This window comes from Coturnix japonica, chromosome 12 (assembly GCF_001577835.2).
Source record: "Coturnix japonica isolate 7356 chromosome 12, Coturnix japonica 2.1, whole genome shotgun sequence".
NCBI lineage: Eukaryota > Metazoa > Chordata > Aves > Galliformes > Phasianidae > Coturnix > Coturnix japonica.
The window spans coordinates 8,339,836-8,357,973 of NC_029527.1; the positions used below are offsets into that span (position 1 = coordinate 8,339,836).

The following is an 18,138-nucleotide window of genomic DNA, read 5'->3' on the forward strand; positions in this document are numbered from 1 at the left end:
AAGTAATTCCCACATAGAAGCTGTTCAGCTTCTCTATAATGTGAATAACAGCGTTTTATGTTTTTAATGCCTTTTTTCTGTGGGGGCATGAGGAAGAAAAGAATGGGAGTAGAATAAAACTCAAGCAATTGATCTGCACAATACACAACCCCATTCAGTCTGTTTACAATGAAGAAGAATATCTCAAATACAAACAGCCTTAGTTTAAAAAACAACAACAAACAACAGCACTCAATGAAGGTAAAAAGTATTTACTTTTTAATATGTACTTAAGTCACAGTATTTGTTTTGAGATCATTACACCAGGTGACATTTTCATTGTACTCTCAAAGTATTTTCCAAGAGCCTGTCTAAATAGCGAAGGGGCAGGCTTTAACTATGGGAAAACAAAAACTGTGCTGACAAACTGACAAAAACAAAGCTAATGATCAACATTCTTTCCACTCATTTATATTGATGGTTGTACAACCATTTATCAAAATTTAAAAGCAAACAAAATCAGACATTTCTTTGGGTTTTTTTTTGGTTGTGTTTTTTCTGTCACATCATAAACTGATGTGAGTAAAATGTAACCATAACCTAATCTGACACATTTTAGGTTTAGGTCATTTTCATGTCCTGTATCATTGTACCAAAAAAAAGTCATTAAGGAAAAACAATCATTTAATGTGATCTCTGTTAGAACAGAAAACATTACAAAAGAAAATCTACTGATCAGAACATACTGAAATGAAGATGACCTGGTACACTAGTGAGATTTTTGTTAACAGCTGCATATATTTAAAGAGATCATTCAAGTCGAAACTCAAGGAGAACTTGATGTGTGAAAACAGCTGATGAAGTATTAACTGTGTCTGGTAACAGGTTACACAGCGCACACACGTGTTGGTGCTTTTTGCAGTATTTATTTGCAAGACTGTCACATTGAGATTTCTCCTTCCACAATAAATTATTTACTATGATACAGTGTACAGAACAATGGTGAAACATTTTTTGACAACTCAGACAACAGACATACTGCAGAAGTCCGCATCTCTGAAAATGAGAAATGGAGACAACAGCCTCCTTGCATCTTCATTAGCTAGATCCTTTCTCCTCTTTGGCAACAGAATCTTCCACAGGAGGAGCTTCCAAATCTTTGCTCAACTTCTCTTTCTCTTCGTTTTCATCCTCTTGAGGGTAAAGATCTGGGTATTTTTGCATGCATTCTTGCATAGCACGGAATTGGTCCACACAGTCTGATCCCTTTATTTCTTCTGTGCTATAGTGGAAACAAGAAAAGGCTGACTTGAACTGTTCCCCACAGGGACCACTAGCCATTCCACCCAGACATGGGCAGTTCCAATTGATATCTCCATTGGGCAATATCAATCCTGAACAAATAAAAGAGAGAAGTAAAGTTAAGCTCTCCGTCCAATAAATTAATTACATTCAATGAAAGCTGCTAGGAAGTATTAATAATACCATAGTAGTTCTGTAGCTTCAGGAGTGCAAAACACCTTCCATTTCCTGGACTGTCTGCTTCTCTCTCTGATCTTTATGATCCATTATTGGGCACAAATGAGAATAGTTCTATATCTTTGTCTGAATTAAGTCTTTTTCCACTTGCCAGACTCTGTCAGAGAGGCATGCAAGCCTTAAAATCATGTAATATAAGAACTTAATTCCTGTATTAAGATTAGAATTCTTTTGAATCAAGCTGGATGAATGCTATTTCATTGTTTTACATGAACTCTGGAATAGTAACACAGAACCTTCGCCCAAAATTTGAGCAGGAAATCCAGAACAGAAAAACTTTCAGTTGAGGTAAGAACACACTTAAAATGAAAGTAAACTTTATCTATTCAAATCACAAGTCTGCAATGGACAGGATTACTATCTTTAATTCTCCAAATTAACCCTTCTTTCAAATGCAGCCTCAATGCCACTGATCCAGTGAGTCATAATCCATTGGTAATTGCACCTGGGAAAGAAAACCCACTTGATTACATCATAGGACACTGAGGCTAGGGTTAGCTTTTATTTGCTGATCTCACACAACCTATTCTTTCTCAGCTTCTAGGATCTGTTCGTTTCACAAACGAAACCAGAAACATATGCCATTATGTCAATATATGTATTTCTACTTCCTGTAATGAAGCCCCACTATTGAACTGATAAATGTTTCTTCCATGTTATATACCAAATATTCCACTAAAATTCTTACATACCAATGATCCACAGCCTAAGATGACATAAACATAGGAAGCAAGATTGAATGGAACATCACCAGTCATAAAAAACAGTTCTGTACATCTGATCATTCATTAAGCTCTTTCTTAAAAAGAATTTGGGTTTTTGCTTTACTAGCCCTTTGTAGAAAACACTTCAAGACTTAACCTCTAAAATAAGACAACTAGAATAAGTTTGGACAAGCACAGAAGAAGGAAGACAGCAACTGTCTTTGCTTAAGGTGCAATTCCATATGCACTTTCAGCCAACTCCCCTATCACACCTGTAATGATAACAAAAACCACTTTTCATGCACAAATCTCACTACTGCCTTCTTCATTTACATCTAGAAGTAATTTTATAAACTCTAATTGCAATGAAAACTGGAGATCTTTTACTTTAAATTCTTACACATATAACATACAAGACCAGAAATGAGGCCTTCAAGTTGGAACATACTTGGTGATATACTGCAATTCAAAATGCTATCTTGAACCTACCTACTTTGTCAGCCTTTTCCATTTCTTTTCTTTTACAACTTTTAGGTTGAAGTGACTCTACATATTCCTGTTTTGACTGCAGAAATCTCATAATGGATAGCACAGAATCAGAAAAAAGAACACAATACAACTTTATTTTCTCCCAAGGGAAATAGAGCACAGGTTTTCCTGAGTGGTCCAGCAACTGAAAAGACTTCTCAAAGTCTTCTTGTCTGTTAATTCCAGATGCTAAACAAGAACATGGCAAAAATAGCAAACTAAATATTTACAGATTAAAAAGGCTCCAACAGAAAAAACAACACATCAGCACTACTGAAGACATAAGGTTCTGGCATATCTATATGATTAATCTATTCTTTTCCAGTTTTAACCATACTGTTGTACTGTACAGTAGAAAAGATCAAGAGAGACATTATGGTGGATTATGCCGCAAAACTTGAACACTGGAAGTCAAGCGTTCTATTAAAGTAGAAGCTAAATTAGAATGGTCTGTCTGTGACTTTATACACAACAAAGCCCCTTCCAATTGTTTTTTAAATGAAAACCACGAGTTGGAGCTTCTGCAGTTCAACACACTCTAGAATGTTTTGCCCATATGTCCTTCCTGCCCACAATTTTCTCCCCCATTAGATGTGGCTCATTCTGTGACGTGTGAATTGTTCCGATCTGCAGCACTGCAGCCTGATACTGTTCAAGTGAGAAGTTTTCAGGGAGCCCTTAAAACACGGCAGTAACTAACCACATGCTAAGAATAAGCTTATTACAGTATTTAAACACAGAGTTTATTGTTCTTAATCATATAGTTACATAATTTCACTGCAAGGTGTCCCTGATGTAACTAGCTTCTGGTTTTCTATTTCTTCTATAGTTTAGAAAGGTGATCTAACACGTTATAAATACAGAATCAATAATAAATTAGAACTATCACCTTCATTCTTCACCACAGCCTTTCAATACGTAGCAAAATACACATATGAGGAATGAATTAATAAGTCATTCAAACAAGTAGGAAGTGGCTCCTTTAATTTTTTACTAGCTTATTACCCAGATAAATGGCACAATACACTACACTCACAGAATCACAGAACTCATTGCATATGTACAATCAGAGAAAGAACAATTTGGGACAGGGTGTCAAAGAGAGAAAAGAGAGAAACCCCTCTTCAGAGGCATCAAAAGAATCAATTTTCAATCTTCATAGCATGTATCTGTATTATGTTAGATCTGAGACAGGCACTCTTTCATCTTAAAATCCGGTGTCAAAAATAGCTGTTTTAGTTCCAGGACCAATACACACCCACATGCTGTTGCTAGATCAACAGCTTTTGTTAATAGAATACAATACTTTTATTATCCCCAAAGAAAGACCGTGAATGATTATAAGCAGGAAGACAGGTAAAGTTGGAATGACCAGAACATGTAGGATCAACACAGCCTGCATGTATGCATTTACTTTGCTAAACAGCAAGCTACTTTGTTTAGTCATACATACACCACACAAAGTGACTTAACAGTTCAGTGAATGATAAACTCTCTAAGGCTTTGTATGCTCTCCAGATGTGAAATAAAGGCTTTCCTCCTCTATTTTGCAAGCAGTCTCCTGTTTTTCAGAGGAAACAGGAAAGCACAGAAGAGCAACTGTGAACTTAATGATGCCACCTGATCATTAGAGGCTGTTACTTTTTCACTTAACAGACCAATAATGGATTTAAAATTCAACTGATGGGAATTAAAAAAATCAGACTTTGCTAAATTTCTATACACCATACAAATATAATACTTTTGAAATTATGCCTCCTCAGACACTGCTTTCCACAAAACATTTGCATGTTTCATCTTCCACCCATGTCAAGGCAGTAACAGATACCACTTGGATTTTAGTGTCTGTAGGAATCTCTGTGAAATTTTCAACAGCTGAAACACCACTGCCACGACAAAAACAATGCAAAAGCCCAAAGCAGAGATTGTTTCCATTAAATAGGCAGTTTAGTCATGGCATCTCAGTGGCACAACTTCCCTGAAAATAGGAGATTTGGAAGACAGGTATTAAACTGTAGCTTCTAAACATCCTGAAATAAGACACAGGCACTTGGGAAAGACTTAGGGGAGAGCAGAGACAGGAAGAACATTTTTTCTCATTGCATGTTGAAAGTTGTCAGTTTATCAACCTGTCAACCCTACCATACAGTCAAAAAGACAGTGAAGGTTATTGCAAAGCCTGAACAGCCAGTATAGCATCAGTTATTATAGAGACAAAAATATCTTCTTACTTATTTACTTACAGTGCAACTGAAGCTATGTTTAATGAAATGAAGTTAAGAAAGCAAAGTTATTTCAATTACATAAATCAAAACTATATACTGCATCAGCAAACAAAGCATGCCTTTGCTACACTGCTGCTAAACTGTGCTTAAATGCTGCCCTCTGGGGGTCACAGAACCCCTTGCTTCCAGTTTCTAAGAAAATGTCAGCCTCAACTGATGTGAAAGCAATGAAATCATACAAAATGACAAGGCTAAATAGTGTATAAGGGAAATAAGAAAAAAAAATCCAGATTCACAGATATTCAGCACATTTTATTAATGTGGGTAAAATGTACTTGAACCTGACAGGAAACAAGATATTTCACCCATTAGAAATAACCTAAAATATGCTTTGTGCAACCAAAATATTACCAGTCATGCAGAAATATTCTGATCTCTTAAGTCTCATAGTTCATTTGCAGGTTGGATATACTCTGTATAAGAACTGCAAAGTCACTGAAAACTTGAAACTTGCCTCTTCTTGAGGCAAGACCCTTACAGTTGAAAGCTGTAATTTGAACTTACCTGTCATGAAATTAAAAGATCACCAGTTACTGGTTATTTTGCCACTTGTACAGTACAGAGTAAATTATTCACATATAATTTACATTAAATTCGATACTCAGAGGTTGCCAACTTAGGCAACTTGTGCTGCACAGAGGCAGGCAACAAACTCCTAGTAATGACAGTGGAGGTTCAACTCACCTCAGCCACTCTGAAAACGGCACTCAAGTCGTTTCANAAAGACAATGAGAATGGCTCTAAGTATGTTAATACAAGAAAAGACAATTTTTTTTCCCTTAATATTTCTGGTTTCTAATTAAAACAAGTCATGAAGAGGTGACTTTGAAAGAAAAAGAAAACACATTTGGAAAGTACATCATTTGTGCTGTCCTGATTTGGAAGTTAAGACTGAGAGGAGTCTGACTGTATAATTTACTACATAGTTTTCTCAGTTTACTGAATAAAATGTTTATTTACTGAAACCGCTGCCCTACTAGCTCAGTCTTTAAAAATGAATTAATATAATTAGCATATGAAATACATGGTGTATCAATCTCCGCTTTCATTCTGTTCAGCTACTTACCGTGTTCCTCATAAGGGTCATCTGGATCGTCTGCGACCAGCTCAGCACTGCTTGGTGTCTCATGGTCCTCCTTTGTCACAAAGATAATTTTGTCCTTTCCTGTTGTGTAGGAGACAATAAGCAAAAGATCAGGAAAAGCTGAGAGTAAGTAATTGACAAAGTGGCTGACCAGAACACAGTAATGAGATACTCAACATGATGCCCTGATGTTAATATTGAATGAATTCTACTTTCCTTATTGAGCATCTTCAATTACAAGTTGCTGGTTCACAGGAAAATGTGTATAAAGAGAATTGGGAAAGTATTCAAAGGGAAGGTACTGAAAGTTATAAAAGAACTGGAAATAAGGCCTAGGAGAAAATCAACCTACGCTTGAAAAGATGAGTAGTAATTTATCTAGAACAGAGAATAGAACTGAACCCATTGTCTTTGTACCACACCCATGTAACCGTAGGAAGTTATTCTCAATATTCAATAAGAACTGAAAAAGTCATAACCCACTAGAGATTTACAATAAATATTTGCATATGGCACAGTTATGCAATGCAAATAGATGCCTACAGAGACTGCACTGAAGAGAGATGTGATAAGACAGGTATTTGTTTCTAAAGGAGACCATAATCAGCATACAGGACTCACGGAAGCAGTAAAGGACTGCACACTATTTCCAAGCTGAGGCAGCATTTAACAGATGTCACAGAGAACTTGCTTTTTAACACCACCTTCTCCGCTCCTTCCCCTCTTTAACCGAGTCAGGGATCAGCACAGCACAGTGACAGGAGCTGGGTGCAAGCAACCCAAAATGAAGTACCTTAAGCAACACTGCCACTGAATATGAAGCCACAAATCCCACGTGGGTAAAAGAAACTAATTATTAAAGTCACAGCACCTTGTAGAAGAAACTAATTATTATGTTATACAGGAAGGAAGTGAGGATGAGGTGAACATAAAACAGTTTGGGAAGTCCTCTTTTAAAGCACTCATTACATAAGTAATACTCATTACCCATTTACATGTTAGAATATATAGAAACTACCAAATCCTTTCGCTCTAGAGTTCTGCTTTTCACAGCAAAGTACTGTAACAGCTGTAAATCACTGTACAGTTCACTGGATTGCAAAGTTAAAGAGCTGTTTTGAAACCATCTGAAACTACTGCTCTCTTGGGAGAACAAATTCAGCTAAAGAGGCTGGATGGAAATGGACCAAAAGTGAAAGGAAAAACTCTCCTGTGCTACAGAAAGCATTCAGCAGGATATTAATTAAGATCAGCAGCCTCCATTACAGAGTCATGTCATAGTCTATAATTATTATGTGAATTAAATACTAAAGAGCACTTTAACGGTCTAGAGCAGCCTGTGTTGAAAGGTGCTGCAAACATTAACAAGGGCAGAAAAACAGAGCGTACTTCCTGCTCTTGTGTCACTCTTGATTTAACAAAGTAGTTATGAAGGGGGAAAAAAAAAACAGGCTTGGCTGGCAACCAGGGCAAAGTTTCCCAACAACTCTGTAAGGTTGTAGAAAACTGCTTTAAGGCAGATACAGGCAGAAGAGAACATCTAACTGAAGCTTTTCTGAATGTATAACACAGCATTCACAGACTGGAATGAGCACCCCAAAGACTTCAGCTCCAAATTCAGAAAGGCCACTGCAATGACAAAGCACGTTATGAATTAGCATCTTCTTGTCCTTCAGCATGACCTCTACCAGAAAACGTTCAGTAATTCCCTTTCTTTGCATTCAGTCTCACAGAATCACAGAATGACCCAGGTTGGAAGGGACCTCAAGGATCATGTAGTTCCAACCCCCCTGCCTGGCAGGGCCACCAAACATACACCTTTACTAGATGAGGTTGCCCAGGGTCCCATCCAACCTGGTCTTGAACACTAGGTGTGAAAAGCAGATAAACCTGGATTCTTTCAAAAAGGGAAACTATTGTCAGCCGTGTGGCATTCCAGCCAACTTTACAGTGCAGAACAGCTGGGATTTCATACATGAAATGAACTAGAAGTGGATGAAATATCATCACTGCTAGCATGAAGTATAACTATAACCCCATCACCACAACTATAACATGAACTATAACTGCAGCTATCATTCATTTTGTAGGATGCCATAAGGCAATGGACAGAGCTGGTAAAAATACAAGATATCAATAAAGTGAGTTAATAATAATAAGGCAAAGAGAACCAGAAGTTATCACAGTATATAATCACTATCCAGAGTGACGAGTTTATCCTTTCAAAGCAGCACTCAGGACATTCTTTGCAGCATGAAACTCCACACCAAGGGAGGAAAGATAAATCACAATCCACAAAGGGGGAAAGATAAATGCATCCCCCAGGTTAGAAATGAAACGTGTGGTGCCCCACACCCACACAACCCGCGGCCTCCCCTCCACCCTTCGAGCGGCGCCGCCCCCGCGCCTCAGGGTGACATTGTGAGGACGCAGGCACCCACCTTCTTGCCTGCAGTAGGACATGGCGGAGCCGCCCGCTGCCTTTCACACTCAGTGCGATCGCAGACCGGCTCCGCGTCCTTCCCCTCCTCCTCCAACACCGCCGCAGCTCCACGCTGTGCCCGCTGACCTCCGGAAGAACACACACTGAACTCTAACACCAGGAAGCATACGCCCTCACATCGAGGTGGGCGCGGCTGCTGCTGAGCGGTTGTCGTTGGTGGATTCTCTGGTTTGTGAGGGAAAGAGGCCGAAGATGTCGAGGAATGTAAGTGATAAGCTCCTGTGGGGGATCCCAATAGCTGTCAGATCCCGCTTGGCTCCTCCAGAGGGGCCTCGCCTCCTCCCCTCTCTACCCGCTATTGCTGCTTGGGTATTACCCACAGCACAGAGCTGTGGTGCTCCTCACACCCTGTGTTGTTGGTGTTCTAATGTGGCAATGCTCAGCATAGCAGCAGAAGTTTGTTCTGAGAGCTCTTCTAGTCCCCCAAGGTGCAGTTATGGCAGGGTGTGCTGTGGGATTGCATTGTGGTATTTATAGCTGTGCTGTAGCTAGTCTGGAATTTGGGAGTATTACTCAGTTTGTCGCTGGGTGTGGATACCAAATAGGGAACGTAGAGACAGGCTGAAGGATGTGTGAAGGGATGTGCTTTGCCAATGCTATAGGCATTGTTTTTCTTAGTTAAGGTCTATTTACTGGCTGTATTTCTGGTATCAAAATTGGGACAAGGCATTTAGGGGGTTGGAACTACATGATCCTTGAGGTCCCTTCCAACCCGGGTCATTCTGTGATTCTGTGATTTAATAAGTGTGGGAAGGTTCAGCTCCAATGCAAGCAGTGCCGTTTAGCAGTGGTTAAGCAATTTAGCAAAGGTAAAGAGCTCCTTTTGAAACAGACCATCTGCTTTTATACCAATATTACATTTCTGGTTTACCTCCAACAGTTTTCTGACACAGGAAGCAAAAAAGAACATGTCAAAATCACCAGCGAGGCCAAGCCAGGGTTCCTGGAGAGGCTCAGCGAGACTTCTGGAGGCATGCTTATAGGACTTGGGACATTTCTTCTGTCCTTCTACCTTCTTTTTACCAATGAAGTAAGTGAAGTACTATCAAGAGTTTATATACAGCTTTAAAATGGTTGGCCAAGGTGGCATTCAACTAGTTTTGTATGTATAGGGTCAAGGAAATGGTCATGCTGTAGTTTTATTGCTTCATCAGTGTAAAGAAGGCAGCGTGTCGGGTGAGGCTGATGCTTATTCTTGGGATGTAAGAATGAAATCACAGAGTCATAGATGTTCTTGCTGTGGAACGGTGTGTAATAGAAACAGTGTCTGTGTATGGTGAGGAAAAAGATCCCAAACCTATGAGCTCCCGGTGAAAGAGGCTGTAGTGCTATAGAAAGAAGCCGAACGAGCCAGCCACGTTCAGTTCTTCTGTCTCTATCTTGAGATAACATAGGGAATTCATTTCTAGTGCTGTTAGGATTTTGTTATAGGAACTCATTCAGTGTTGCAAAAGTGAGGGTGTTAATTACTCTCGTTACTTTGTTTTGGTTTTAGACTTGGAGGAGAATGGTGAATTACAAGTGTGTTTTCAGATTATGCCTTGAGGATGAATGTCTTGAGAAGTCCTTGGGCTCTGCAGATCACTTGTCTTCTACTATTTTCATAAGATAATGATATGCCATTGATTCTCCACAGCTTGATTTTGCTTTTCGTGACTACAGGGACGAGCTTTGAGGACAGCTAAATCTCTTGATGAGGGACTTTCTCTTGTGATCCCTCTTGACAACATTCACAGGGTATCTCAACAAAATGAGGGGAGTCTGGTGCACTTAGCAGGCGTTCTGAGCACAGCAAAGGTAAGTAAAGCTAACATCTTGGATATGGGAGAATTTCAAGTTTGGAGGGATTGGAGTGTTGAAATGCTCACAGATGCCTCACTAATTCCTACTGACTTGTGTTTTCTTTGTATTTCAAATAGCCTTTGTTTGATCCCAGCTATGGGCTGTCCGTCCAGGCTGTCAAGCTTAAGCGCAAAGTGGAAATGTACCAGTGGGTTGAATATGAAGATTCCAGGTGAGTGAAACAGGTCTTTAAAAGTTGTTTATAGGAGTGTTTTATTAACAGGGTCAGTTGAAACGTGCATTCTGTATTGAGCTGGTTTGTGTGTGTGCTATTTTGCTTCTTGCTTCACTCTTTTTCTTTGCAGGGAGTATGAAGAAAATGGTGAGATCAAGAAAGAGACAAAGTACTCGTATAGTAAGTTGATCTGCAGAAAATCCTTTTGTTTTTATGTGTGAAACTTTGGGCTTTCCTATATATCTATCTTGATTTTCTTGAAAAAAACATCTATTTTTTTTTCCTTGGGAAAGAAAACTATATAAATAAATAAGTAAAAGTTATTTTGCTAAGCCAGATGGCAGCATGTTGAGAGTTTTAGTGTTCACATGAACTAATGAAAACCTCCAGCACCTTCTGATATGTGTTGTGGCGTTTGGCAAATGCTTTTTTGGCAGGAGGAGAACTGGGAGGATAGTTCTAATCTACCTGATGGTGGAAAAATACTCTGAGTCATTGTATCTCTGGAGCTTATTCTCTGTGCTTCATTTATTCACAACTAAAGCCCATGTAATGTAGGTGTGCAGTGATTTCTGGGTGTGATAATAAGAATACTCCAGTTCAGTGAAGCATGAGACTGTGCAGCACAGAGACAGCAAAGGAGCAAAGCTAGTGGTGGGCGTGAGATATGAGGAACAGCTGTTAAAGAAAAGATCCAAAAAAAAGCTATGCTCTCAGAAATGGTGTCCAGTTGAAGTCTGTATATTACCATGTACCTATTGTCAACAAAATTAAATACTTAATTAGTGATTTGGTTAGTAGCAAAACACAGTTACTTCCGCTATTTTCCAGGCTCAGAGTCAATCTGGACATCACTGCCCTTGTTACTGCTTCAGGTTGCACTTGATGTCTTAAGTGAGGCAGGAAGCAGTGTGGGTGTGGGTTTACAGTCTCCCCGCTACTCTTGCTTCTCATGCTTCTTCCACCCCTGCAGCCCTCCCCAAAGCTACAAAAATCTTGACACGTAAACCTGGTACACTAGAATATCCTTTACAGTGATCCCCACTCCAGTGTTTAGCCAAACTCTCTTCCTTTCTCTCTTCTCCTCCCTGGAGGCATAGAGCATGTATTTAGTACAGAGACTGCTCAAAAAAAGGGACTCTAGTTTTGTATGAGTTGCAAAAAAGCTACTTGTACCTATAAGGAATGTGCTCTGGGGGTGTGGAGAGGATGCTGTGGCCTGAATCGAGGCAGTGCTATGTGACAGTGGCATGTACAGGTATCTTTTCTGTCTTACTTGACTACACTGAAATCTGCTAGCTCTGGCAGAACTCTAAGCTTTTCCTTGCTTGCTCCCAAAGAGAGGAGCCAGGAATTAAAGCCTGATCAGGGAAGATGCTAACAGCAAACCTTCTACCATGCAATGCTGAGTTACAGTTTTATCCCTAAGGTCTTTTTTTTCTTAGTCCCTCCACTCATTGTTAATATATTAGGAGGTCAGATTTAAGTATCATTATAGACTATCCCATTGTGTACCTTGATTTAAAAAAAAAATAAAAAATGAGTGTAATTTGAACTGATTCATTGATTTAGAGGTGTCATCGGTAACTAAGATCTGAGTGGCAGTTGTTGCTCTCTTCTCAATGTTCATATCATTTTCCTTAGATACTGAATGGAAATCCGAAGTTGTGAACAGCAGGAATTTTGATCGAGAAATAGGACACAAAAATCCCAGGTAATTTACCACCTAGCACAGTCCCTCTGGGTTCTGTCAGTGAATCTGATTGATGATGAGAACTCAATGACAAATCTTCATGGTGTAGCAAAGTGGATAGAAACTCTTTGTCTCTTTGTAGTTGAGAGAAATTAAATGAAACAGCGGTTCAAAGCTGCCTAATGGAGCCAGAATCCAACATTCCTGATGGAATACTGCTTATTAGTAATGGCTCTACATCAGGCTGCTATTTTACAGTTGGACCATGTGGATTGTGTATGGGAGAACTGAATGGGTTTCTTTTTTACTTTTATTAGTCTGTTGCTAGTTCTTCTGTTAAAAATAGAATGAGAATAGCAAGCATCCCACAAGCTTGCCATACCACTTGCATGCTGTTCTTCTAAGGCAGCGTGTATGAGCTCAGGCTTATTTATAGCAATTGCCCACATATAATCCGTTCTGTATTTCTCTCACCTACAGCATTTTAATTATGCTACAGTGTACCACTTTTAGTGCTAAGTTTTAGCTTGCTTGTCGTTCTTACAGCACATGTTTGGTTCCTAAGGATGCAGGAAACCATTTGGCAAAAAAACCCCACAAACCAACAACCCCAAACATGACTTGAATGAAGCTTAGAACTGTGCTTTATATTAAATACTGTAAAGCAGTAGTTTGATCATAATTGTGGAACTAATCAGGAGCTCTGTCTGTTCCCCAGTGCCATGGCTGTGGAGTCCTTTACTGCTGTTTCTCCTAATGTCCAGGTTGGCAGCTTTGTCCTTTCCAAAGGTAAGAATTACTCTGTACTGACTTTGCATTGTTTATTCCAGTAGAGCTGCAAACTTCACTTATTTCTGCAATGGTGATTGTTACAAGTGATAATCAGGAAGCCAGCCTGCAAAATGTCTGTTCAACACCAAACCTGAGCTTGGTTCTTTGTTCTGCTTAGGCCTTGTGGATAAGATTGATGACTTCAAGCAGCTGAGCTTGGCACACCTTGAGGATCCACATGCTGATGTTACCCGGGGAGGAGATTATTTTTACCACAGCGAGAACCCCAGGCGTCCAGAAGTAAGATGAGAAAGATAAAACCAAAGCAGCAATTACTGTTGTGTGAAAAAAGAAAGCTGGGGTATGTCCCATTTCTTTTTAAACATGTAAAAATTGGAGTGCAGAGCATCACATAGGACAGGACCATTAATAAGAGTGACTCCTTGCTGGAAGCTTCTGATCCTGCTTGCACCTTCATTTTCTGTTTTTATTTCTTTTTTTTTTGTTTGCCTTGATTTTAGATGGAACAACATTGGATGATGTGGGAGGTGGTTTCTACTTCTGCCTTACTGAGTACAAAGTTTGTTGCTAGTTAGTGCTGCCTTTCTTTGCCAAAAAATAAAATTGCAAGGATGAGTGTAGGATCTATTTGATGTTAATATGTTCCTGCAGCTAAATCAGAAAGAATATTGCAAAGAAACATCTTAGCTGTCTTGTTTTGGCTATCAACTAGGCCCAGAAAAAATGCAGCCTGGCTATCTTACATGGTATCCTCTGTCTTGCCACGAATGTTCAAGACAAGTGATGATACAAGAAGTGTTCCTATGAAGAGTTTTCTTTCCTGTGATTCTCCTTTGTAAAGAAATCTTTCTCTGATTTCCAATATTCTTCTTATTTGTAGGTGGGAGACCTTCGTGTCTCATTCTTCTATGCTGGTCTGAGTGGACATGACCCCCACTTGGGCTCACCTGATAAGGTAGATCTTCAGCTATTTGTGTTATCCGAGCTCTGTCCCCAACTCAGTAACCACTAACATTCTTTGCCTTTCTTCCAAGGTAACTGTGATTGCTCGGCAGAAAGGCGATCAACTCGTTCCATATCACACCAAGTCTGGAGATGTTCTTCAGATTCTCTACTCTGGGGATCTCTCTGTAGAGGTAAGAGATCACACCATGCCAGTAAAGGGTTGAAACTGCAGATCGTAGTGCAGAAGCAGACATGGAATAAGCTTTAATTCTCCTTCAAGCCTGTTGCAGAGGAGGAGATGTAAACTTTGGCTTTTCTCTGTGCTATATCTAGGTCAAAGCATTATAGCCTGTTTTTTCCTTCCCAGTTTCTTCATGTTTTTGTGTTGCTGCAAAAAGCTGTACTTCACCTGTTAGCAGTATATAATTTGGCTATAGTTACTTCTGTTCTTCTTTCCCTTTTTAGAGGTAGCTACAGCTAAAGTAACTGTATTAAAAAATAAGTCAGCTTGTGTGGCTGCTGGTGACTATCATTTGCTCTAAGAACTGTTCCTGTGCCTTCTCATTTTGGCTTGATTTGATTTTTGGTAGCCTCCCACTTATACACAAACATACGCTTTTGAAAAGGTTATACACAAAAACAGTAAAAATCAGGCTTTAATTAGACAAATCATAGGAGCTATCCATTCTTCAGCCTCTCTTAACAGAGAGTTTAGGCTTGTTTGAAATGTTTACTGCTACTCTGACTGAGAAAGAGCCTTCAGGCAGTGCATAATGCTCCAATAAATCCTGCATGCTCAGGCAATTTAGTGATTCATTGACTCCTCTTAGTAGGTTGATTTCCATTAATGATTCCTTTGTGCCCTGCTGTAGAAGTTCCAGATGTCAGGAATTTACAGTATCTGCCAACAGCAGACAAAAAGGCTTTTTTTCTTTTTTTTTCCCCAAGTTGAAAGGGAGCAGCAGTAGAAGCAGCTCTCTGCTGTGAGCTCTTAATCTTCATTAATTAGAATTTTAGTTAATTGGAAATGAGCTAAGAGTGAATAAATTATAGAGTCCTCAGCCATACAAGTTGTCAATCAGACATTTTTCTATCTTTCCTGTGTTTTCTTATTTCTTAGCCATCTGTATGTGAATTTTTTTATAGAGGAAAAGGGGCATTTTTGCAAATAGGTGCTTTTAGTGCTTTAAAAAATGTACACATACCTTTTTATCTTTGCTTTCCTACACACTGCTTGTTTTCTTTCATGCACCTTTCCTTCAGCCATCAGTGGATCTTATTGCCTGTTCTGTCTTGCTGCAAACATAACAAAATCAGGTGTTTCCTTCATGTTATGTGTACTTACTGCAGTCTTATTTTCCACAATAAAGAGCACTGAAACTCTGTGCTTTCTGATTGGGGTTACAGAGAGTGCCTGAGGGTGCGTGTTTTGCTGTCTTTATTTAAATAAATGCAGCTTTCCTTTTTGCTGCACTTTGAAATCTTGTGTAATGTGCTTGGCTATTGATGTAAAAGAAAGGCCCTGAGGAATGAGCTGCAATGTATCTTCTACTGTTGACTCTGACTTGCTCCTATATTGTACTGGAAAGAGCTGGATCTCAAGAGAACTTAAGTATCATTACATGCAGCCTGTTTCTTGCTTTCAGGAGGTGTTTCAGAAGGAGCATGAAAGTAACACCATGAAGACCTGGGCCCTCCGTGCAGCAGGCTGGCTGGCAATGTTTGTAGGCATCAGCCTAATGACCCGGATTGTTTACACTTTGGGTAGGTTGGTGACAGAAAGCTAAAATGAATTTAGAAATAGGATGCTGTACGGTTTATGATTCTATGTTGCTTACATGTGAAATGAATTTATTTGAAGGCCAGAAGGAGTCTGTGATGCCTCATAAGCCTTGGATAAGACTTCAGACTTAATTTTGCATGACTTCTTATCTAAAGAGATGAGGATGCTGTTGTCTTAGATGTTCAGATGTGACTTATTTATCAAATGCCTTGAGGATGCTCTCCTGAAATGCCTTTTCCATTGCCCTTATAATAACTTGAGTCTGCCTCTTGATCGCCATAGTTTGTGTGAATCCCAGGCATAATAAGGAGTCCTTGTAAATAAATGATGATCAACTCTTTTATCCCTTGTTTAATTCTTTCCACAGTGGACTGGTTTCCTGTTGTTCGAGATCTGGTTAACATCGGATTGAAAGCTTTTGCCTTCTGCATGGCCAGCTCACTGTCACTTCTGACCATCTCCGTTGGCTGGCTCTTCTACCGCCCTCTCTGGGCTTTGCTGATCGGATTGCTCTCTGTAGTTCCAATTGTGGTCGCAAAATCCCGTATTCCACCAAAGAAGCATCAGTGAGAAAGAGGTACTCAGGTTCTGCACTAAATCCCGTTTAGAAGCTTTTTATGTGCATTTCTGTTTTGGTTACATTGCTTACAGTACATTGTGCTTCAGCAGCGTGAGCCAAGATTTGGGGAGGGGTCTTGAGTGTGGCTGTTGATAAACGTATTGTCTGTGATAAAGATTACAATAGAATGCTGCTTGTAGGAATTCAGTGACACCGAGTTCAGGAAAAAAGAAAACAAAAACATTTGGGAGCATCTGTATTCATTATAAGTCAGTGTAAAAGTACCATCTGTCTTTCACCTCTTACTAATTCACCCTGATCTGAAAACTGGCAAATTCTCATTGGCAGGTGGGGCACCTTATATATTATGGACAAAGTACCAGCTTCATCACATGGACTGATGTGGAATCCGTAGGAAATGCGTGTGTGTACCTGCCTCTGACAATCCCTCCTGCTACTTTTTCTCACTCATACAATCATGTGTACTACTTTGGCTAAACTACTTGAAAGTGAATTAAAGGAGAAGCGACTTTTGACACAATACTTCAGTAACATTTATGCTTTTGAGCTGGGGGTTTTGAAAGTAGCTTGGAATCTCAAGTGGCCAGGTTAGTAGTGGTTTGAGGCAAGGAAGATATGTCAGAAAAGCAGTGACTTTCCTCAACTTTTAAAAGGGTCTGTGAAGATGTTCTTGGTTAAGCACCCAAAATGCTACAGCTCTATTAAAAACACTGAATTGCCCTTATTTGAGGAGATACTCAGAGGTCACTCGCCTTTAATTTTAAAAATAAGACCTCTATGAAATTAAATAATGAACACATTTTTGCCTGATTAGATTTCATAGATGTAGTAGCTTGAATTTTGAGCTTTATATCGTGTTATAACAGCTTCCTGTAGTGCTGCAATGGCTCAAGCTTACAGGTTTTGTTTCTGTAAATAGTTCTTGAGTTTAGAGGCAACCTTGTCTCTCTAGGTAGCTAGTTTGGCTTCCAGATGTGCTCTACCAATGTGTTTTTCCTTCTGTAAGTAAACATAATTTGGTACAAAAATAATGTCTTCAGTGAATGCATTTTGAAGCTGAATTATGCCTGTATTCCCCATACCAAAGGAAATTTGTTTCTATGTATCTTCATGATGCAGGAAACTAACCAGCATTAGCACATGGGAGATGAAGGTGCAATTTTTCTATGGAAGTGCTTTTTGTATATTTAATAAAATACAATTTTCAGAAGGTTGGTCTGTAGGCTTCTTTTTCATTACCTTTAAGCACTGCTTATTTCACATCCAGGAACGACATCCAAGCGTGTGGAGGATTAGTTTTGTAACTTTGGATGAACAAGTTTTCCACTGTTGGTGGAGGCAAATGTGCAGTTGGGTTTTGTATCACCTGTAACCTCACAGCTGTTATCTTGTCCATGTGCTTAATGATAAGGCTGATTCCAGCCTACCAGTGGTGTTTTTACTCCTCTTTGCTCTTACTACTTAAGAAATAGTAGCTTCCTTCCCTCCATAGGATCATCTGAGAAATATGGTCATTCATCTTGACTGGATTCAGGTGGTTTTTTTTTTTGCTTTTTAGAGGCTTCTTTTGCATTCAGCAGTTTAGAACACTTTCATCTTACATGCTCATCTGCACACAAGAATGGTGCAAAACTGAAGAACTTAATGTTTCTGAGGGTAGGTATCCAGGTGGAGCCAAAGCTCTGTTTCATTGCATGTATACAAAT

At 39.4% G+C, this 18,138-nt stretch overlaps 2 protein-coding genes across 3 annotated transcripts; one reads left to right on the forward strand and one right to left on the reverse strand.

Moving 5' to 3' along the window:
* Positions 1–235: 235 nt before the first annotated feature.
* CHCHD4 (coiled-coil-helix-coiled-coil-helix domain containing 4) lies at positions 236–8,704 on the reverse strand. The gene is made up of 3 exons (XM_015875265.1): positions 8,561–8,704; positions 6,102–6,200; positions 236–1,373 (listed from the first exon to the last, which is right to left on the reverse strand). The coding sequence occupies exons 1-3, from the start codon at positions 8,580–8,582 to the stop codon at positions 1,078–1,080; spliced, it is 417 nt and encodes a 138-aa protein (XP_015730751.1). The 5' UTR covers positions 8,583–8,704; the 3' UTR covers positions 236–1,077.
* Positions 8,705–8,718: 14 nt separating this feature from the next.
* On the forward strand, positions 8,719–17,642 carry TMEM43 (transmembrane protein 43). Of its 2 annotated transcripts, none has more exons than XM_032447256.1 (13): positions 8,719–8,826; positions 9,503–9,652; positions 10,285–10,419; positions 10,542–10,636; positions 10,770–10,819; positions 12,284–12,353; positions 13,051–13,121; positions 13,282–13,403; positions 14,005–14,079; positions 14,159–14,260; positions 15,716–15,833; positions 16,220–16,455; positions 16,760–17,642. In XM_032447256.1, exons 1-12 carry the CDS (start codon positions 8,815–8,817, stop codon positions 16,420–16,422), a joined length of 1,203 nt encoding a protein of 400 aa, XP_032303147.1. In that variant the 5' UTR covers positions 8,719–8,814; the 3' UTR covers positions 16,423–16,455; positions 16,760–17,642. The 2 variants fall into 2 exon arrangements, with proteins under 2 accessions (XP_032303147.1, XP_015730750.1); XM_015875264.2 differs by having other exon boundaries at positions 16,220–16,429; positions 16,760–17,639.
* The last annotated feature ends 496 nt before the right edge of the window (positions 17,643–18,138 follow it).

What these genes read in the sequence shown, in the direction of transcription:
- CHCHD4 (XM_015875265.1), bottom strand. Translation starts at nt 8,582, where the DNA reads ATGTCCTACTGCAGGCAAGAAG. An exon ending in GTCCTACTGCAGGCAAGAAG is followed by an intron (nt 6,201 to 8,560) that starts GTGGGTGCCTGC and finishes CCTACACAACAG; the next exon opens with GAAAGGACAAAATTATCTTT. An exon ending in TGACCCTTATGAGGAACACG is followed by an intron (nt 1,374 to 6,101) that starts GTAAGTAGCTGA and finishes TTATTTGTTCAG; the next exon opens with GATTGATATTGCCCAATGGA.
- TMEM43 (XM_032447256.1), top strand. An exon ending in CAGCTTTGTCCTTTCCAAAG is followed by an intron (nt 13,122 to 13,281) that starts GTAAGAATTACT and finishes TGTTCTGCTTAG; the next exon opens with GCCTTGTGGATAAGATTGAT. An exon ending in CCGGATTGTTTACACTTTGG is followed by an intron (nt 15,834 to 16,219) that starts GTAGGTTGGTGA and finishes TTCTTTCCACAG; the next exon opens with TGGACTGGTTTCCTGTTGTT.